General features: G+C 43.6%; 1 protein-coding gene across 21 annotated transcripts in view; it reads right to left on the bottom strand.

Moving 5' to 3' along the window:
- The window catches only part of AAK1 (AP2 associated kinase 1), a 170,107-nt gene extending 155,751 nt beyond the window's left edge, over positions 1 to 14,356 (bottom strand). For 4 of the 21 annotated variants that reach the window (XM_036908247.2, XM_057497113.1, XM_057497118.1 and 1 more), the window contains exons 1-2: positions 13,385 to 14,355; positions 12,692 to 13,087 (exon numbers count right to left, since the gene is read on the bottom strand). In XM_036908247.2, coding sequence (XP_036764142.2) covers positions 12,692 to 12,857 — 166 coding nt within the window. In that variant the 5' untranslated portion in view covers positions 12,858 to 13,087; positions 13,385 to 14,355. Of the gene's footprint in view, positions 1 to 11,501; positions 11,561 to 12,691; positions 13,088 to 13,310 lie in introns of those variants that run through there. The other 17 variants (XM_057497115.1, XM_057497121.1, XM_036908248.2 and 14 more) reach the window with 10 other exon arrangements.
- Between the last annotated feature and the right edge of the window lie 1,917 nt (positions 14,357 to 16,273).

The raw sequence follows: 16,273 nt of genomic DNA, 5'->3' as shown, positions 1-16,273 counted from the left end.
ACCATTTTATTTGGGAGCAAACTGTCTTACCCATATCAAGCAAAGATCCTAAAAATCTATAAAAAATGGTAACATTCTAATAACAATGCATTTAAGAAATAAAAGAACAGTAAAATGTTAAAAATTGGAAAGCAACTTCAGAACCATCTAGTCCTCATTTTACAGACACAGAACCTGATGGACAGAGCTGAGAAGCAATTTGTCCAGGGCCCTCTCCACCTTACACTGCCTCTGTGGCATATAATCTAGAAGACAGGAAATATATGATGTATTTCAGAAAAAGTCATATTCACAATAGTACATTTTTCTAAACTAATAAACCCTCAGAGGTCAGGAAAAGCTGTCTTTCCAAGATGCGTCACCTTGACTGGACTTTGCATTGACTAGGCTGTCTTCTACTTGCCCTTTGCCAGTCCTTCTCTCCGTAAACTTAAGGAACTTCTCACCATCCTTCCTTACTCTCTTTAAAACCCCAATTTAGCTCCCACCCAGCACCATTCAATAGAAAACAGAGGCGGTGAGGCAAGAACTCCTTCCACTTGCCAAACCTCACCAATTTCTTCTCCTTTGTACTCATTCTTTCTCCCCTTCCTTTTAGGTCAGTGACAGCAGTACCCCTTCTCCTGGTGCAGTCATCCCTCCACCTGAATTCATGACTCCATCCATGACCTGCCATCACCTCCTCAGCCCTAGTCCATCAAAATTCCCTGCCTTGTACTTTATTTCCAACCTCTTCCTCTCTATTGGCCACTTCTTCTCTGTTTAATATACTCAAAAGACTATTCCCCCATTGAAAATAATAATAAATTCCTCCCTAACTAGGCATCCACTTCACTCCCCATTCACTCATTTCACTGCCACCTGGACTCCACTGCTTCATTTTAACTGCTCTAACAAAGTTTATGAGTGATCGCCCTATTTCCAAATCCAATAAACACTCTTCCATTTTATTGTAACCTTACTGATTTCTAACACCCCAAAGAATCCACACCATCCTTCTTTTAAATCTACTAAGTATTCACTTTCAACACTCACTCTCCTGATTCGACATCTCTATCTTTGACCACCCCTTCTGCCTCCTTGTGCTCACTCATTCATTCAACTGGTTTTCACTGAGCTGCTCAGATGTGCCAAGCACTGCACCAGGCACTGGGGATACAGCAATGAACAAGGTCAGTCAAGGTCTCAGCTTTCATGAAGATAAAATTCTTGTGGGTGGAGGTAAACAATAAACATGAAAAGCAGTTGACACATGCTACCTGGCAAAAGAAAACATGACGGTTTCCTAATATTGAAAGGTCAGGGCAGGCCTCTCTGAGGTGAAATTTAAGTGAGATCTGAATGGCAAGAAGAAAGCCAGCCATGGAATGAATATAAGGAAGAATATTCCAGGCAAAGGGACCAGCGGAGCCTAAGACGCTAAAGAGGGAACAATGTTAAATGCTCAAAAAAGATAAGGACATTATTGGAATTTGGACATTACTCCATCATATCACCTTTAAATCACTCCAAAATTGCAGGGTAGACAACAACTTAAAAACCCATTTTATGCTATTAATATATTAATATTCTAAAGATATGATTTTAAAGGAGAAGAAATTTCCCACTTTATGTGGGAAAGCCTGTGTTATCTAAAAGTAACTTTTCTCAAGTGAATTGTTGTCATTGGTTAGAGAGACACCAAGAGCTGGCTTTTCAACAAGGTCACAGAGCTCACAGGACAAGCCATGAGGGAAGACTTACCTGCTGATCCCTCTTTTTCACTTCTCTCTGAAAGTAGCAAGAACAGAGAGAAATAAATGCCTACCTATGTTCTAAGAGCTATATACAGTGATTAATTTAAGGCACCATCTCTCTAGATTCAATTTATAACAGGGCTGCTAGTGCCATACTTATGAACCTTTTAAAAGCCATATTCTCTTTGGTAAATATAAAAGTCTCATGTCCTCTCCCCACCCTAAGCCCTTAAGTCTTACAGTATGCCTCTGAGTGTACAATAGGCTATATCACCACTCCCCATCTTCTTTGAGGTTCCCTCCTTTCCTGGCTGGACCTGGGGTCAGTCTGTGCTTTTTCCAGTTACATATTCCCTTCTTAACTGTCCCCTGCCCCCATGCTCACTACCCCAAATAAAGGTTGAGAATCACTGTCCTAATTTACTGCAGGCCAACTACCACGAGCTAGAAAATTAATGCATGCCTTGCTTAAAGATAAATTTTAGTAATATCTGAGTTTTTGATACTTGACCTAATCTCCATCTGCATAGTATAGCACTTACATAGTTTTGGAGTTCCTTTATATAATTAAGATACTCATACCTTATATATCTCTACCTTAGAGACTGACAGTGTTAGGTACCCATAAATGCATCCAAACAACAGAGAGAGGTGTTCATTATTTTCTGGAAGGTGTTCTACTTGGCTTTCAATTTGATTTCTTTCATCTTTACCAAAAAACCTAGGAAATTGATAGTTATCATTATAATAGGATTCCAAACACAGATCTATTATATTATAGGGAAGTCTACATATCCCAAATTTGTCTGGGATCTAGTGCCTGCCCAGAAAATTTGAATTAGTGCTGATTTATTATATAATTCATTCAGGTAATTTATTCCCCAGGACCAACTGTTACATTGTTCAAATTTAAAGAGTCCTCAAGTGGATACAAAATAAACCTAAGGTTTATACACTACTTCACTAAGAATTATCTAACACTAGAAAGTAGATACAAGTGAAATAGATGAACAGCAAATTAACACTGTGAGATTATGGGCCCAAACAGTCAACATAGCCAAGAATGGCAAACAGCCAAGAATGGCAAGCATCCAAAGGACAAGAGGAGAGACAGATCCCTTGGGCAGCTGTGGTGAGCACAACTCTCTGGCAGGACAAAGGTTAGGTGGGTGGGGAAACAGAGGGTTTCCCAGGTGTAGGAACACCGAGTAAAAGATTGGAAGGAGCCATCCATCATACTTGGGAGAAGAGGCAGGCACAGGCCTGAATGAAGCAGAAGACCTGTGTCAGAGCACAAAAATTTGAAATTGGATAAGCAGCGGGGGTCGGACGTTCCTCAGGGACAGAGCCTCCCATCACACTAAATAGCAACTTGACAGGTTAGGGAAATTTTTCTAAGATACAGGTGGCTTTCAAGCAGGAAAAAAGATATATCAAGCCACAATATTTTTCTGAGATTCTCTCTCTTCTCCGTCTTCCTCATCCTGGAACTTGCAGGTGCTCTGGAGTATGTGAGTGTGGGTGGGTATGGGTGTATCTCCAAGACTCTAGCTCCACCAGGTAACTCGCAAAACAAACATTGCCTGATAAAAACAAAAGTCATGCACCCAAACACTGAGTTATCATTTACTGACTGTTAACTATATACTAAGTACTGTGCACTTTGCATAATTGCATCTAATCCTTACAACCACCCACAGTATTACCCACATTTTATAAATGAGAAGCCCGGAGCTTAGTAAGTTGCCCAACATCACAGGGACCAAGTCTGGATTGAAGCCAAAGGCTGCCTACCTCCAATTCTCATGCCTTCTCCTAAGGAAAACATCATAGTGCTCCCTTTGTTCCAGGGGGACAGGAGAGGAAAGAGTACTAGATATCAAGTTTTCTCCAATAATTATTGAGTTACACTTTCTGGTCAAACCAAGATTTTTTCATTGCCAAAGCCAGATGGAATTATTTCTTTCAACACTGCCCACTCCCCACCACCAAGATGCCCAGGCTTTTAGTAGAGGACAAAGATCTGAGCAACAGGGCTAGGCAAGGGTAAGTTACACAAGTCTAACCAACCTGTAAGATAATCAGCATTCCTGAACCAGCATGATTCAGTGACAAAGGAAAATGATGAGCCAAAGGTACTAGCAGGGGACTTGCCACCTCTGTAAATGCTGCTCACGTCCCAGTCTTCCAGGAAGGACCCAAACTGATGAGGCCTGAGTCTTCATCTTTCTTCCTGTCCCCAAAAGGATAATAAAGTCTGCCTTTTGTTCTCAAATTCATGCTCAGTACCAGAAGGACAATAATCTTTTTCTTACCCTAAAGGTCCCAGTGCAATAGCTTTAAGCGTCCTTACAAATAGGCACCAAACAAATTACATGGCATTATGCTGCTTTCTCCAGGATTGAAGTCCTAGATGAAAGATCACTGTAATTACAAATGATAATCTAACATCAATGCTATGCTTGGCCTTCTGTGGTAATAACATAGGGATGTCATAGACTCTTTCATCCGATAATCTCTTGCCTCTTCAGAAACCAGAAGTAACAACACTTCAGCTGGCACGGCCATCCATTGTCTGCCAAGGTTAACTCCAAGCTCAAGAAGAAAACTAACCAGCTCAAGCTGCTTCACTCACAGCAGACCTCAAAAGAAATCCCAAATTTTTACCCTTTCAACTTTGATCTAACTTGAGGAACATGCCCTCTGCCCCGGTGGAAGTCTCATTCATAAGGACCCCTCTTCCCTAACAACTGTCATATAATTCAAAGAACTGAGATTGTTTAAAGTATATATAATAGATTAAAAATGAATATAAGACTAATAATAATAAAGATAATAATGGAACAAGAAAGTAGGCAAAAAAGGATGCAGCCAGTATTGCCTTAATGTGCTAATATTCATTATTCCTAAGGGATTCAAAATCACATAGAATGAAAAGACTTTTTCACTTTGGGTATAAACACAGAACACATAATTTATTTAAGTAGGCAATTTTGTTCCTCAAAGGAGACCAAAAATGTTGCATTACTTACTTCAACTTTACTAAGAATAAAACATATGCAAACTTGCTGAACTAGACTATGTGGTTCCTAAAATGAGTTTCCTTGAAGAAGGCGTTTCAGAGAAAAGACTTACAGTTAAGAACAATTCACCTTCACAAAATCTTTCAGTTCTCACTGACCTCCTTCCCCTCAGCGTCTCCAGAATTTAGGGCCTGTACCACACACCCCAGCTTTCTAGCAGCTATTATCTTGTGGGGTGCACTTGTTTCTTGTGTGTTGATCACATCATGTCAACCAGGAGGGCAGGAGCCAAGTCTTCCACTACTTCTCTGTTTGCCAAAGCATCTCAGTCAAAGCTGAGAATATCCTGGTACTCAGTAAACCTTGCTACTCTGGCTGGCAGGTCAAGCTGACTCATGCACTCTACAGTGTACCTACATCCTCTCATTTCATGACCATGACATCTCTGCAGGTAGGAAGGACACTTGTTACAAATGAGGAAGCAGTGACTCACGTTGGTTAAGTGACTACCACCAAGCCATACTGACAAATAGAACTTGAAATAAGATCCCTAGCTGCAAGTGCAAGACTCTTCCTGAAAACTCTTCCTTGTACAAAGGATCATCAACAACCTCTCTCATAATATGCTGCCCTTTCATAAACGTTCCCAACTGAACCTCCCTACAAGCCATTCAGGTCAGAAAATGCTTTCACCACACTTTGGGGTTGATCAGATATGGAAATATGGGGAGAAAATTTTAAAGTTCATAATCCACATTCAGGCATGGTAGACTACTCTTACAGCTTCCCTCAGCTGCAGCCTAAAAGATTTGCCATTCTATCTTCTTTGGTTTACTGGTTTATTTCTGGAAGTAGCTACTTTACACAGAAAATGATGCAAAGATTTTTAACCAGGACAGGTTAAGAAAAATTGCTGGCTCATTCATTCTGAAAAAAGTGAGTTTAAAAATTAAGTGATTTGCCTGAAGTCACAAAGCAAATTAGACCCTCTGAGCATCCCTGACTCTCCTCTCTCTCCCCCCACATCGGTCAATGGATCATGTTGTGCCACCTCAGCACCACTGACTTTTTGGGCTGGATAAGTCTTTGTTGTGCAGGGAGAGGAGGGGTGTCATGTGCACTATAGGGTGTTTGGCAATATCTTTGACCTACACCTACTAGATGCCAGTATTATTTGCCTCCTTGTGACAATCAAGAATGTCTCTGGATATTGCTAAACATCACGTAGGGAAAATTACCCCAGGTTGAGAACCACTGCTCTGGACCAGTTGTCTCCAAATAGAGGTACACAAAATAATCCACTGGAGTATAGAAAGAAAATATAACTTTATTTATGTTAACTTTAATCTTAAGAAATAAGATCTTATCTGTATTAATGTTTAATATATGACCCAACACCAGTGCTCCCATTCACTCCATGTCAGTCATGTAGCTTATACAAATCTCACAGAATCCTGAGGGAAGAACAGAAGCTCCACAGGACAGGCTGAGATGTAAAGAGATGCACTACAGTTCACGGGCTGGGTTAAGTGGATGGACTCACTACATTTGTTTGAAATGAACTAACCCTCATAAAACCAACAAGGGACTTAAAAAGATTCCTGCAAAGAAACCTTGGATTAAAGATAAGGCAAGTGTCCATGAACTAGAGGATGGCAGAGCCTCATTTCTATTCCTTTGTACTCCTCACTAGTCACATTACAATGTAGAAACAGCCACAATTTAGTAAGATATGACAAGAGGTTCACCAAAACCTTATCCAGATTATTTAAAATACGGATTTGCATCCACTATCATAAATGATTAACTTCATTTTTAAATATATACTGTGCCTTCAGATATTAGCCAGTGATAGCAAGACATGGATATAACTTTATAAATAAACAGGCATACATATAAGAAGGGATTGCATGTTTATCTGATATTGCTAGTCTATCCAAAAAGTATAGACATTATTGCTCTAAACCAACACTCCCCAGTAGAACTTTCTGTGATGATGAAATATTTTCTATCTGTGCTGTCCAAAATTACAGGCACTAGCTACACTGGCTAGTGTGTCTAGAGAATTACATTTTTATTTTATTTTGGATAATTTGAATTTCCAAAATTCTGGAAAGTCTGGACAGCACAGCCCTGGACCACTAATAGATTACTGCTTTCTCAAAACATACAGCTTCCAGCAAGCAGTGCACTTCCCTGCATCTGTGTTTAGCCATCTTATTCTCTCTGCCTAGAATGTTCTCTTGACCTTGTCCACCTAGTAATAAGTTCTCATGTTTGAAGACATACCTGAATATCACCTTTCTTTAACTTTCTCCAACTACTCCCCACTTCACAAAATTAACTGCTCCCTCCTATCCGGTCCCCCAAGCCTTTTTATACCCTTCCATTACAACACCTACAGCTATTTGCTCATGTGACTAAAGTTCTGAGTGTGGGTTCAGTTCCTCCAAGGAGCGCCCTTTTGTATTTATCACTTCATTATGTCCCGCACCTAGTGAGTGCTCGGTTAAGTTAACGATGCAGCAATGAATGAACCCAGGAACCCTGACCTCCCAGTTTATACTGTAGGGCTCCCTCTACCACACCAAAAGGGGGCTCCAGAAAAGTAGGCTGAAGGCTACTCTGCCACTTCACAGGGCTAGATGCTACGTCAATAGCAGTTTGGCTCTTTCAGATGCAGCTATCACAGTTATTTCTTAAGCAGGCTCAGAAAGCATTATCCGCTGAAGAGCACAAGATCAAGGCAGATGGTGGTGGTAGTCCCCTTTCAAATACTGCAAGTTAAAATGACTACTCCGATGCAGTAATATTTTTTCATATGTACTTTGTTAATATTTATCAAGCTTTTCATGTGTACTCTACATGCAGTTTTAGCTACTGAGGTACAAGTGTATGCCTTCTGTCATAGCTTCACACTCAAAACCCATGTGAAACTATTTCTTTCTCTTTGTCTCTCAAGAAATAAGAGTGACTTTGTTATAAAGACCAAAGGAAGGGCTTTGACCATGCAGTTGCTTATTCTGGATTTATTTCTGAATTCTAGATTTAGCTATATATAGCAAAGCTATAACCATCATCATGCCTGAAGCCAGGAAGACACCATTCACAAACCACCCCCCGAAAATCTGCAGTTGCCACTAAAAAATGAGACTTCCCAGCAGGCAAAGACATCTGAAGTGGGACGGATCAAACTGGTGTTTGCGTCAAGAGAAGACCTTGGTGCTTATAACCACCTCTCTTCCTGGCACAAAAGCTCTCCATAACATTATCTCCTTTTCTTTTCTCTTCAACACAGCTTCTGCTCTCATCAAACATCCTCATTATCTCCCGTCTGCTCCTTTTTGTAACACTGGGCATCTCACTCCCCCAACCTGCTTTGCTTCAACCTTCTTGCCTCTCTTGAACCTTCAGTATTATTTCTTCACCAGACTCTAGCCATGCCTTTGCCCCACAATTAGCACAGGGCTGAGGCACAGAGGGGGGAGCAGGGCCTACTAGATAGCAATTCAGTACTTGATCAATAGGCCCAGGGCTACTGAAGAAAGCGAGCAGCAGGCACAGCCTGGGAGCAAATGTAAAAGAATTTCTTTCTACCATTCTGGGTCCTTCTTTCCCTGATTATGGAAGGAAAATCTATGCCAACCAAAATGGTAACACTAGACTAGTCAGTATTCCTGGTACTCAGCATTCTGTTTCTCATCACCACAATTCTGTACATGCTACTGCCTCTGCTTGGAAGGCCTTGAGTAACCCTCATCTGGAACATCTGTTGGGCAATTTCCATTCCTGTTCAACCTGCACTTCATCTGTAAACCTCACCTCCAGGCCCTTTCTCTTTATCAGCTCACATCTTTTTACCACCTACTATACACCGAGAGTCATGCTATGTGCAGGATACTTACCTCAGGGTTATTTCTTGATCTATGAGCTCCGTGAGAGCTGGGTCCAACCCCCATTCATCTTCATAGTTTTAGAACTTCATACAGTGTCTACCACAAGAAGGTACCAACAAACCTCACTGAATGATACGTGCATGCATCATGCTGATGTCACCAACACTTTATCATTGTATGTCTGTTGGTTTGGTTTTTTAGGAAGTGTCACATACATTTTAAGCATCACTACTTTGCACTGTAGGTAGGAAAAACTGTCAAAGTTTACTGGTAAGGAGACTTACTCACTAGTTCTCATTAGCCTGAGACCTGGATTCCTCTAGTGTAGGTGAGGAAACTGTTCTGAAGGGCCACATGGTCCACCTTACATAGATGCAGTTCTGGAATGTTGTCTTAGACACAGCAGTTTTTCAACAAACATTTATTTCTTGTTCAAAGCTTAGACGTAAGGTCTTATGTAGCTAAGGAGGTACGATAAAAGCATAGCTTCCCAGTCATTCTTTCAGCAAGGTTCCAATATTCCCATTGAGCTCATTCTGGAAGCTTAAACCAAATCTTCCCTTGACATCACATGCCCTCACATCAGACATGATGTAGCATCTCCTCATGGCATCTTCACTGAGAAAACCAGAGAAAATATCCCCGCCTGCACCCAGTTGAGAGGCAGCCTCTGAACTCAGGACTCAGAGCCTTCACGTCCCCCAGACAAACAAGCCCCAGCTGGACTAGTTAGTGACATGAGGCAGGCAGGGCTGACAGCTGCTGCTGACAGAGAGATGGCAGCTCAAGCATTCTTTCATCTTACTCCAGCGCCTCCTCCTTGAGGCTCCTGCAATTCCTCACTGTAAAGCATAGACTGATACCCATGTTAGGGAGAAAGGGATGAGCAGTGGGATGTGGTGGTAACATGTCCCCCCCACCTGTTTGAACCCCGCCCACCACCCCCCTGGAACTGCCTAGACCCTACCCTGGATCCCGATGTACCACCCTCCTCATCCTCAGACAACTCTGGCTGCAGCTGATGGCTAGGTCAGCACCTGCAGACTCAGCGCAAAGAGAGTCCAGGGAGTTCCACAGCTACCCAAAACATCTGTTGACCCTTTAAGAAGCTGGGGAGACCTCTGCAAAGAACACCTAGCTCTGTCCACCCACAGGGAGGAAAGGATTGCTGCAGCCAAACTAGCCTTCACATTGTGCCCTGCCCCACAACTCCCCCTGAACTGTACTTACATCTGATGTAATCTTTAACATTGCTAGTAAATAATGGCTGCCATTTACTGAACACCTAAAAATGGTCAAATAATTTACATACATTGCCTCATTTAATCTTCAAGGCCATTCCATGGGGCAGTGGTTCTCAAACCTTAGCTTCTCTCAGAATCTCTCCAGGAACTTGTTCAGGTCTCATACCCATGGTTTATAAGGTGAAGCCTAAATTTCATTTCTAACAAGCTCCCAGATAATGCTGATGCTCCTGATCCAGGCTCCACCCTTTGAGAACCACTGTCATAGGGAAACAGTGAGGTTTAAATGCTTTATCCAAGGTTTCACAGCTAGTAAAGAACAGATCCAGAACCTGAAGCTCGATCTGCCTGACTGTACAAACGGCGCTGGCCCCCATGCTATTGTACGTGTAAATGTTTGCCTTGTCTTTCCAAATTCCCTGACTGCTCCTTACAGGAGGACATCACATTTCAGACCTCCCTGTATACCTCTCAGAACTTAGTAGTGCTTCTGTACTGGGTAGATGCTACACAAATACTTTGAATACTGGCTCTTACATAGCTACATACTTTCTCAACAGCCACAACAAACTCAATTACAGTCAACATAACACGAAGGTAACATTGCCAGACTCAGTTTTACATAAGACTCTCTTGCTACTGTGAGTCTTTGTACACACTGTCTCCACACCGGGATAATTTCTACTCATTCTTCAGTCAGTCACTTCCTGCAGAAAACAATTATGGACTCTCTAAAACTGGGGCCACTGCACCCTAAGCTTATCTCCAAGACAGCATATATCACTTTATTCTAACTGGCTGTTTTCCCATCTCTCAAAATAGTTTGTAAACTCCAACGTCTAGTTTCATGTCATCTCCTCAGAGCCTAGTGCAGTGCCTGGCACATCATACACTCCATAACTGGTTTGTTGAACAGACAAATAAATAAACAAATGTGGAACTTCAAGCCCTAAGTACCATTTTAAAATATAATGAATGATGTACAGTTTTAGGGATGAATTCTGGGGAAGAAGAGGGTAGCCTACGTCACAGAGACCAATTTTGCCTTTTCTCTTCCCCATCACTCAGGCTCTGAGAACAGGCACCACTTAGGGTAGCACCATCTATAATGAGATAATATCCTAGCTAAACAAAATATTCCTGGGTTATAAGGCCAGCAGAGGCCATTCAGAGGGAGGCAAAGAGCTCTTGATGTGCCCCCTCATTCCTCCAGATTTCTCTCTCACACGCTTCTCCATTTCTCCATCCCACTGCAGTCAAGGGCTTTGGCACAGGGATGAAAGACAGAAATCAGACTCAAGGGTGCGGATCTGGCAGCCGGCACAGAAGCATCTCCCATCCTGCACCAAAGCCCAAAAGGAAAGATCCAGAGGGACAGTGACTCAGACCCCGGATTAAGTCCAGCTAGAGCAGTACTGAGAACGGAAAAAAGCAACAATTTCATAAGGACGTTAATTGTCAGATCTTTTTTAAAACTGTTTTTAAAGTAAAGGTTCAACCCTAATCCCAGAAAAATGGGCCCAGCAGAATCCAGTGCTTACACAAGCTGAGAGCCAAACATAGCTGCTTCCTCCTCCCAGTCCACCCGCCTGCAACACTCACCATGACAGGCATTTCCAAAGCCCAGGTTGGGACCCTGGCTTCAACCTTAGCTTGCGGAAAGCCTCCTCCGCTGGCTAATAAATTGTTCCCCCACCACTACCCCCTCGTTGCAGTGAAAGAGGCCTCCTCTTTCCCCAACCCCCTCAGCCAATAACACAACCTACAGCAGGTTGGCCCTATCCAATTAGTTTAAATAGCTTCATGCCAAGGAAATTGCTGCTTTTATTAAAAATAAAAGCACACAAGCAGGCAATGGACTGTGAAAAGTATAAGTGTGGCATAATTAGAAAGGTCGAGGTTAAGGTTACCAAAAGACACATGCAAAGATTTCCAGAAAGCCTGGGGATAAAAATATATATCTACATATCTATAGATACACAAATGAACACACATGTAGGGAATTTACACGGATCTAAAGAACATCCTCTCCAAACAGAGGAAAAGCAAAAATCAGATGCCACTCTCAAGTAATTCTTATGGGAAAAAAATTTAAAAAACAAAAAACCTAATACAGGAGGAAGAGGGGCCTACTACACTGATTTCAAAATAACCACATTCATTTCATGTAATTTCTGTTAGCTACATCCTGGGGACCTGATTACAGGAAACAAACCTAGTTAGATCCATTGGGTCAGGAAACAAACCTAGTCAAATCCATCAAGAGCCTTAGCTCTTAGAAAAACACATTCCCATTCTCTGAAAATCCTCTCTTCTTCCAACGCCTGCTCATGAGAGTGGGAAAGTTGGGAAGGAGAAGGGGAAACCCTCTCTCCTCTTAAAGATCCTCCATCCCCACCCTGCAATCCTCACATCAAGATTTCACGTTTAGGAGGATGACAAGCCCACCACCCTACATTTGACGTGAAGCTTTACGTTTTCACACATGTATTTGTCCGTCTGATCCTTCTAATTCGGTGAAGCAGACAAGATTTGGCTTGTCAGTATTTTTTTTTTAAATGAAAGGCCACCGAGGTAAACAATTTCCGGCAACCTCCCGGTACCCCATAAGCCCTATCACTTTCAAATCTGTTTTAAATTTCTCAAGGACAATGATTCACAGCGCAAGATAAGGGGGAAGGGAGGGTCAACTGGTCAAAACCCATTCATACATTCAACAACTAGAAATCCGAGTCTTGCTGCATCAGCACAAGATTTTAATTTACGGCGCACTGAAAAGAGTCCCACCGTACCTTCCGCCAACACCTCGTCCACAGTGACTTGCTGTCGCCCAATGCCAAAGACCCTTCCGATGTAGCCACTGCCCAGGCCCGAGGTGCTGCCCCCACCTCCGCTAGAGCCGGAGCCCAGGCCAGAGCCGCCCTGCTCTCGCCGGGAGTCGAAAAACTTCTTCATCATGCGGATAGGAAGCAGTAAAGCAAAATACCGACGGTTTCTAAATTTTTTTTCTCTTTTTTCTTTTTTAACGAAAACAAGAGATTCGAGGATTTCTTCTCAGATTTCAGCTCGGAGGAGCCACCCGAATCCGGCCGTGGGGGTGGGGGCTGAGGCAGGATGCCTATAGGAATATGCGTGTCAATCGCACGGCGGTCCTCTCCTCCTCGAGAGCGATTCGTGTAAGTTTCAACCTGTGATGACAGAGGAAGAGAGAATGAATCAGTAACACACTTAAAAATTCAACTGCTGAGTCCTTGGGGTAGCAAAAGCCTTCATTCCTGGGGAAACGCTTCATGCATTTTCTTAGCGAGAAAAACCCTAGCGCTGAAAACGAATCCCTGGCCCCAGAAACCGGGATCCCTATGCCCAGGGCTCGGAAAAAGGAGGCATTCGGGCCGCTAGGGCTGCGCTGACCCAGCCGAGCACTGCCTCCCCCTCCGCCCTGGTCTCCCCGCAGCCCCGCGAGGCAGCATCCCGGCGGCACCCACTTGAGACGGCTCGGCGGCCGGCACCCAGCTACCAGCTACCAGCCCCGCAACATTGTCACGGCCGCCGGCCCGGCCTGAGATGCGGAGAGGAGGCGGCGCTGCAGCTAGAGCCGGGGCCGCGTTCGGCGCCCGCCAGCCAGCTGATCCCCGGAGCGCCAGGCGGAGACTGACCCACCGCCCCTCCCCCGCGCGCGCTCCCGCCCGGCTCCATCCACCCAACCAGGAAGTGAACCGCCGCCGGAAGTGTCTCTTGGGGCGCCGCGGGTCCCGGGTCCTCTGCGGCCCCGTCTCGCTCGCGACTGACAGGAAGGAGTGGTCACACAGAGGAGAGCTAGGGAAAGGGGGTCTCCGTGCGGAGAGAGTTTTGGAAAAGAACGTTGATATCGCCCGACCTGCATGGCACAATGGGAAAGGTAGTTCAGTGCAGCCCCGCGGCTGGACTACAACTCCCAGGATGCCACTGGAGGAGCGAAATGCTGACGGCGGTGGCTTCCTTGGCTACGAAGGTAGTTAGTAGAGGGGCGCATTTATGGGGATTCGGTTTTTTAAACATCCTGTAAAGAAACTGCTAGGGACTAGGGTTTCCACCTTGCCGCATGTTCCAACTTTCTGGAGCTATCTTATTTGCGAATTGACGTCCCTGCACGGGGGATTCTGGGATTCTGGGGGTTGTGGTTTCCGAACGGATGGAGGCTGACACCTGAAGGACGCGGTTAACCGCTTAGCCACTAGCAGCTCCGGCGTGGCGTACCGTCGTCACCTGGACAGAATGTGGAAGATAGAGGGTGATCGGGAAATTTTTGTTGGTAGTTGGTACAGGCCACATCCGCAATCCAACCCTAACATAAATAAAATAAGTGCCCTTCTTCCCCCAACCTCAGAAGCTGCTTTTACACCCAGATGTTACCGGCAACTGGCCCAGCGGTCAGCTCCGAGCTAGGTGTTTGAGAACGCTAAAAAGGACAATGTCTCATCTGGGAATCTACAGCCGAGACTCAAACCCCGTGGAACTTAAAGCGTGTGTGCAGGTCAGATCCTAGGATATCTGGAGAGTAACCCGTTGGCTCCAGCCCAAACTTTGGGGCTCGTCTACCGACGGTGACCCTTAATTGGCCCAGCTCTGAGTGAGCCTGACCTGCACTAAGACCCTTCTACATAAGAACCCTAGGCTGGCCTTTTGTTATTTCTTTTTTACTTTAAATTACTCCCTTGCTGCTTATTTTACTCTGATTATCGCCTGAGTGTGCCAAGAGTGGGAGTAGACAATGTTATTTGCATCTGCCGAATGCAGAAGTGTTGGAAGGCCGCTTGGTACCCTTCTCCTTCCATAGATTTCCTGGTGATGGTGAAGGTAATGCCAAATCCCTGTCCCCCTGCCCCCAAAATCCATAAATTTCCTAACCTCTGCATATAGGTTATTTCTCATCTCCACCTGCTCTCCCTAGTTCTGCAACAGCCCTCTTGGCTTATAAACTCAGCCCAGAAATTTTTTCAGCAAACATTCGAGGAGAGCAGAGAAGGGCGCTTCGGGAAAGAATGGTTCTTGCTTTCTCTAATCTGATAATGAACTGAGCAATGACTGGGCTGGGAACCGCGTTGCTACTGCTTCTCCTTTTTCCTCCTCCACATCTTCCTCTTCTTTTTTTCCTCCTTTCTTTCTCTCCCCTTCTCCTCCTCCTTTTTTCAAAAAGTGCCACTATAGTTAAACTTCCTGTGTGGAGACAGCATCCTTTCTTCCGGAGGGCATCAATGTTGTCACCTCAGTTCACAAATTCATGCAGCCACCTCCAGGGCAGAACGCAGCACCTGCTAAAACATTCCCTCAGAGCAAGCCCACGGAGGCATATTCTCTGCACTTCCCTTAAAAGGCTAGATTTTGTCTAAAGAAGTTGGGAATAGATCTTAAAATAAGAATGCTGGTTTGAAATTAGATTCATTGATCTCCATCTTTCTCTCCCATCTATTTATCTTGACTGACTTTTTAAAAGAGGGGCTCTGTTAGGTCTTAGAATCTATTGCTGTCTCAGTTTTTACTTTTCTAGACTTTACTGGATGCTTAGATCAGAATATGAAGGAGGATGTTCTAAGAAAGAAGAAAGAAAAAAATTAGTAGACTTGACTCCTTGCCTTCTATTATCTCAGACACTAAGATCAATTATAATGACAAACACCACAGTTTTTTAAAATTTATTTTGGTATCATTAATCTACAATTACATGAAGAACATTATGTTTACTAGGCTCCCCCCTTCACCAAGTCCCCCCACATACCCCTTCACAGTCACTGTTCATCAGCGTAGTAAGGTGCTGTAAAATCACTACTTGTCTTCTCTGAAACACCACAGTTTTTAATGCTTTACGTATATACAGTTATTTAGTCCTCACAGCACCGTATGAAATAAGGTTCTATTATTATATTCATTTTATAGATGGGAGAACTGAAGCATAGAGGTATAATCCTCACAGCACTCTCTGAAATAAGGTTCTGTTATTATATTCATTTTATAGATGGGCGAACTGAACCATGGAGGTAAGTGACTTAATCCAAAGTCACACAGAGAGTAACTGGCAAAGCCAGGACTCAAACCCTTCAGAGCCCCATGCTTAACTAGGTACAGCAAACTGCCTACTTCAAAAAAGCAAACATAAACTAATTAAAATACTTGAAAATAGTTAGAAACTGTCTAAAAGCAGCATGGGACCAAGAGGCAGGAAATCTCTGCCACTCCTTACCACTTAGATCTACCACTTAGACCTCTGGACCTATTTTCTCAGGTATAAAACCAGAGCTCTCTTACAATTACGAGTAATTCTCTAGTTCCTGAGTGCAAAATAATCACAGATCAGCTATTATAACATCAAAACTCCTACCACACTTACTTTCTGTATA

The sequence above is a fragment of the Manis pentadactyla genome, chromosome 2 (assembly GCF_030020395.1).
Source record: "Manis pentadactyla isolate mManPen7 chromosome 2, mManPen7.hap1, whole genome shotgun sequence".
NCBI lineage: Eukaryota > Metazoa > Chordata > Mammalia > Pholidota > Manidae > Manis > Manis pentadactyla.
The sequence above is the reverse complement of the archived record's forward strand: the minus strand, read 5'-3'. Positions and strand labels throughout refer to the sequence as shown.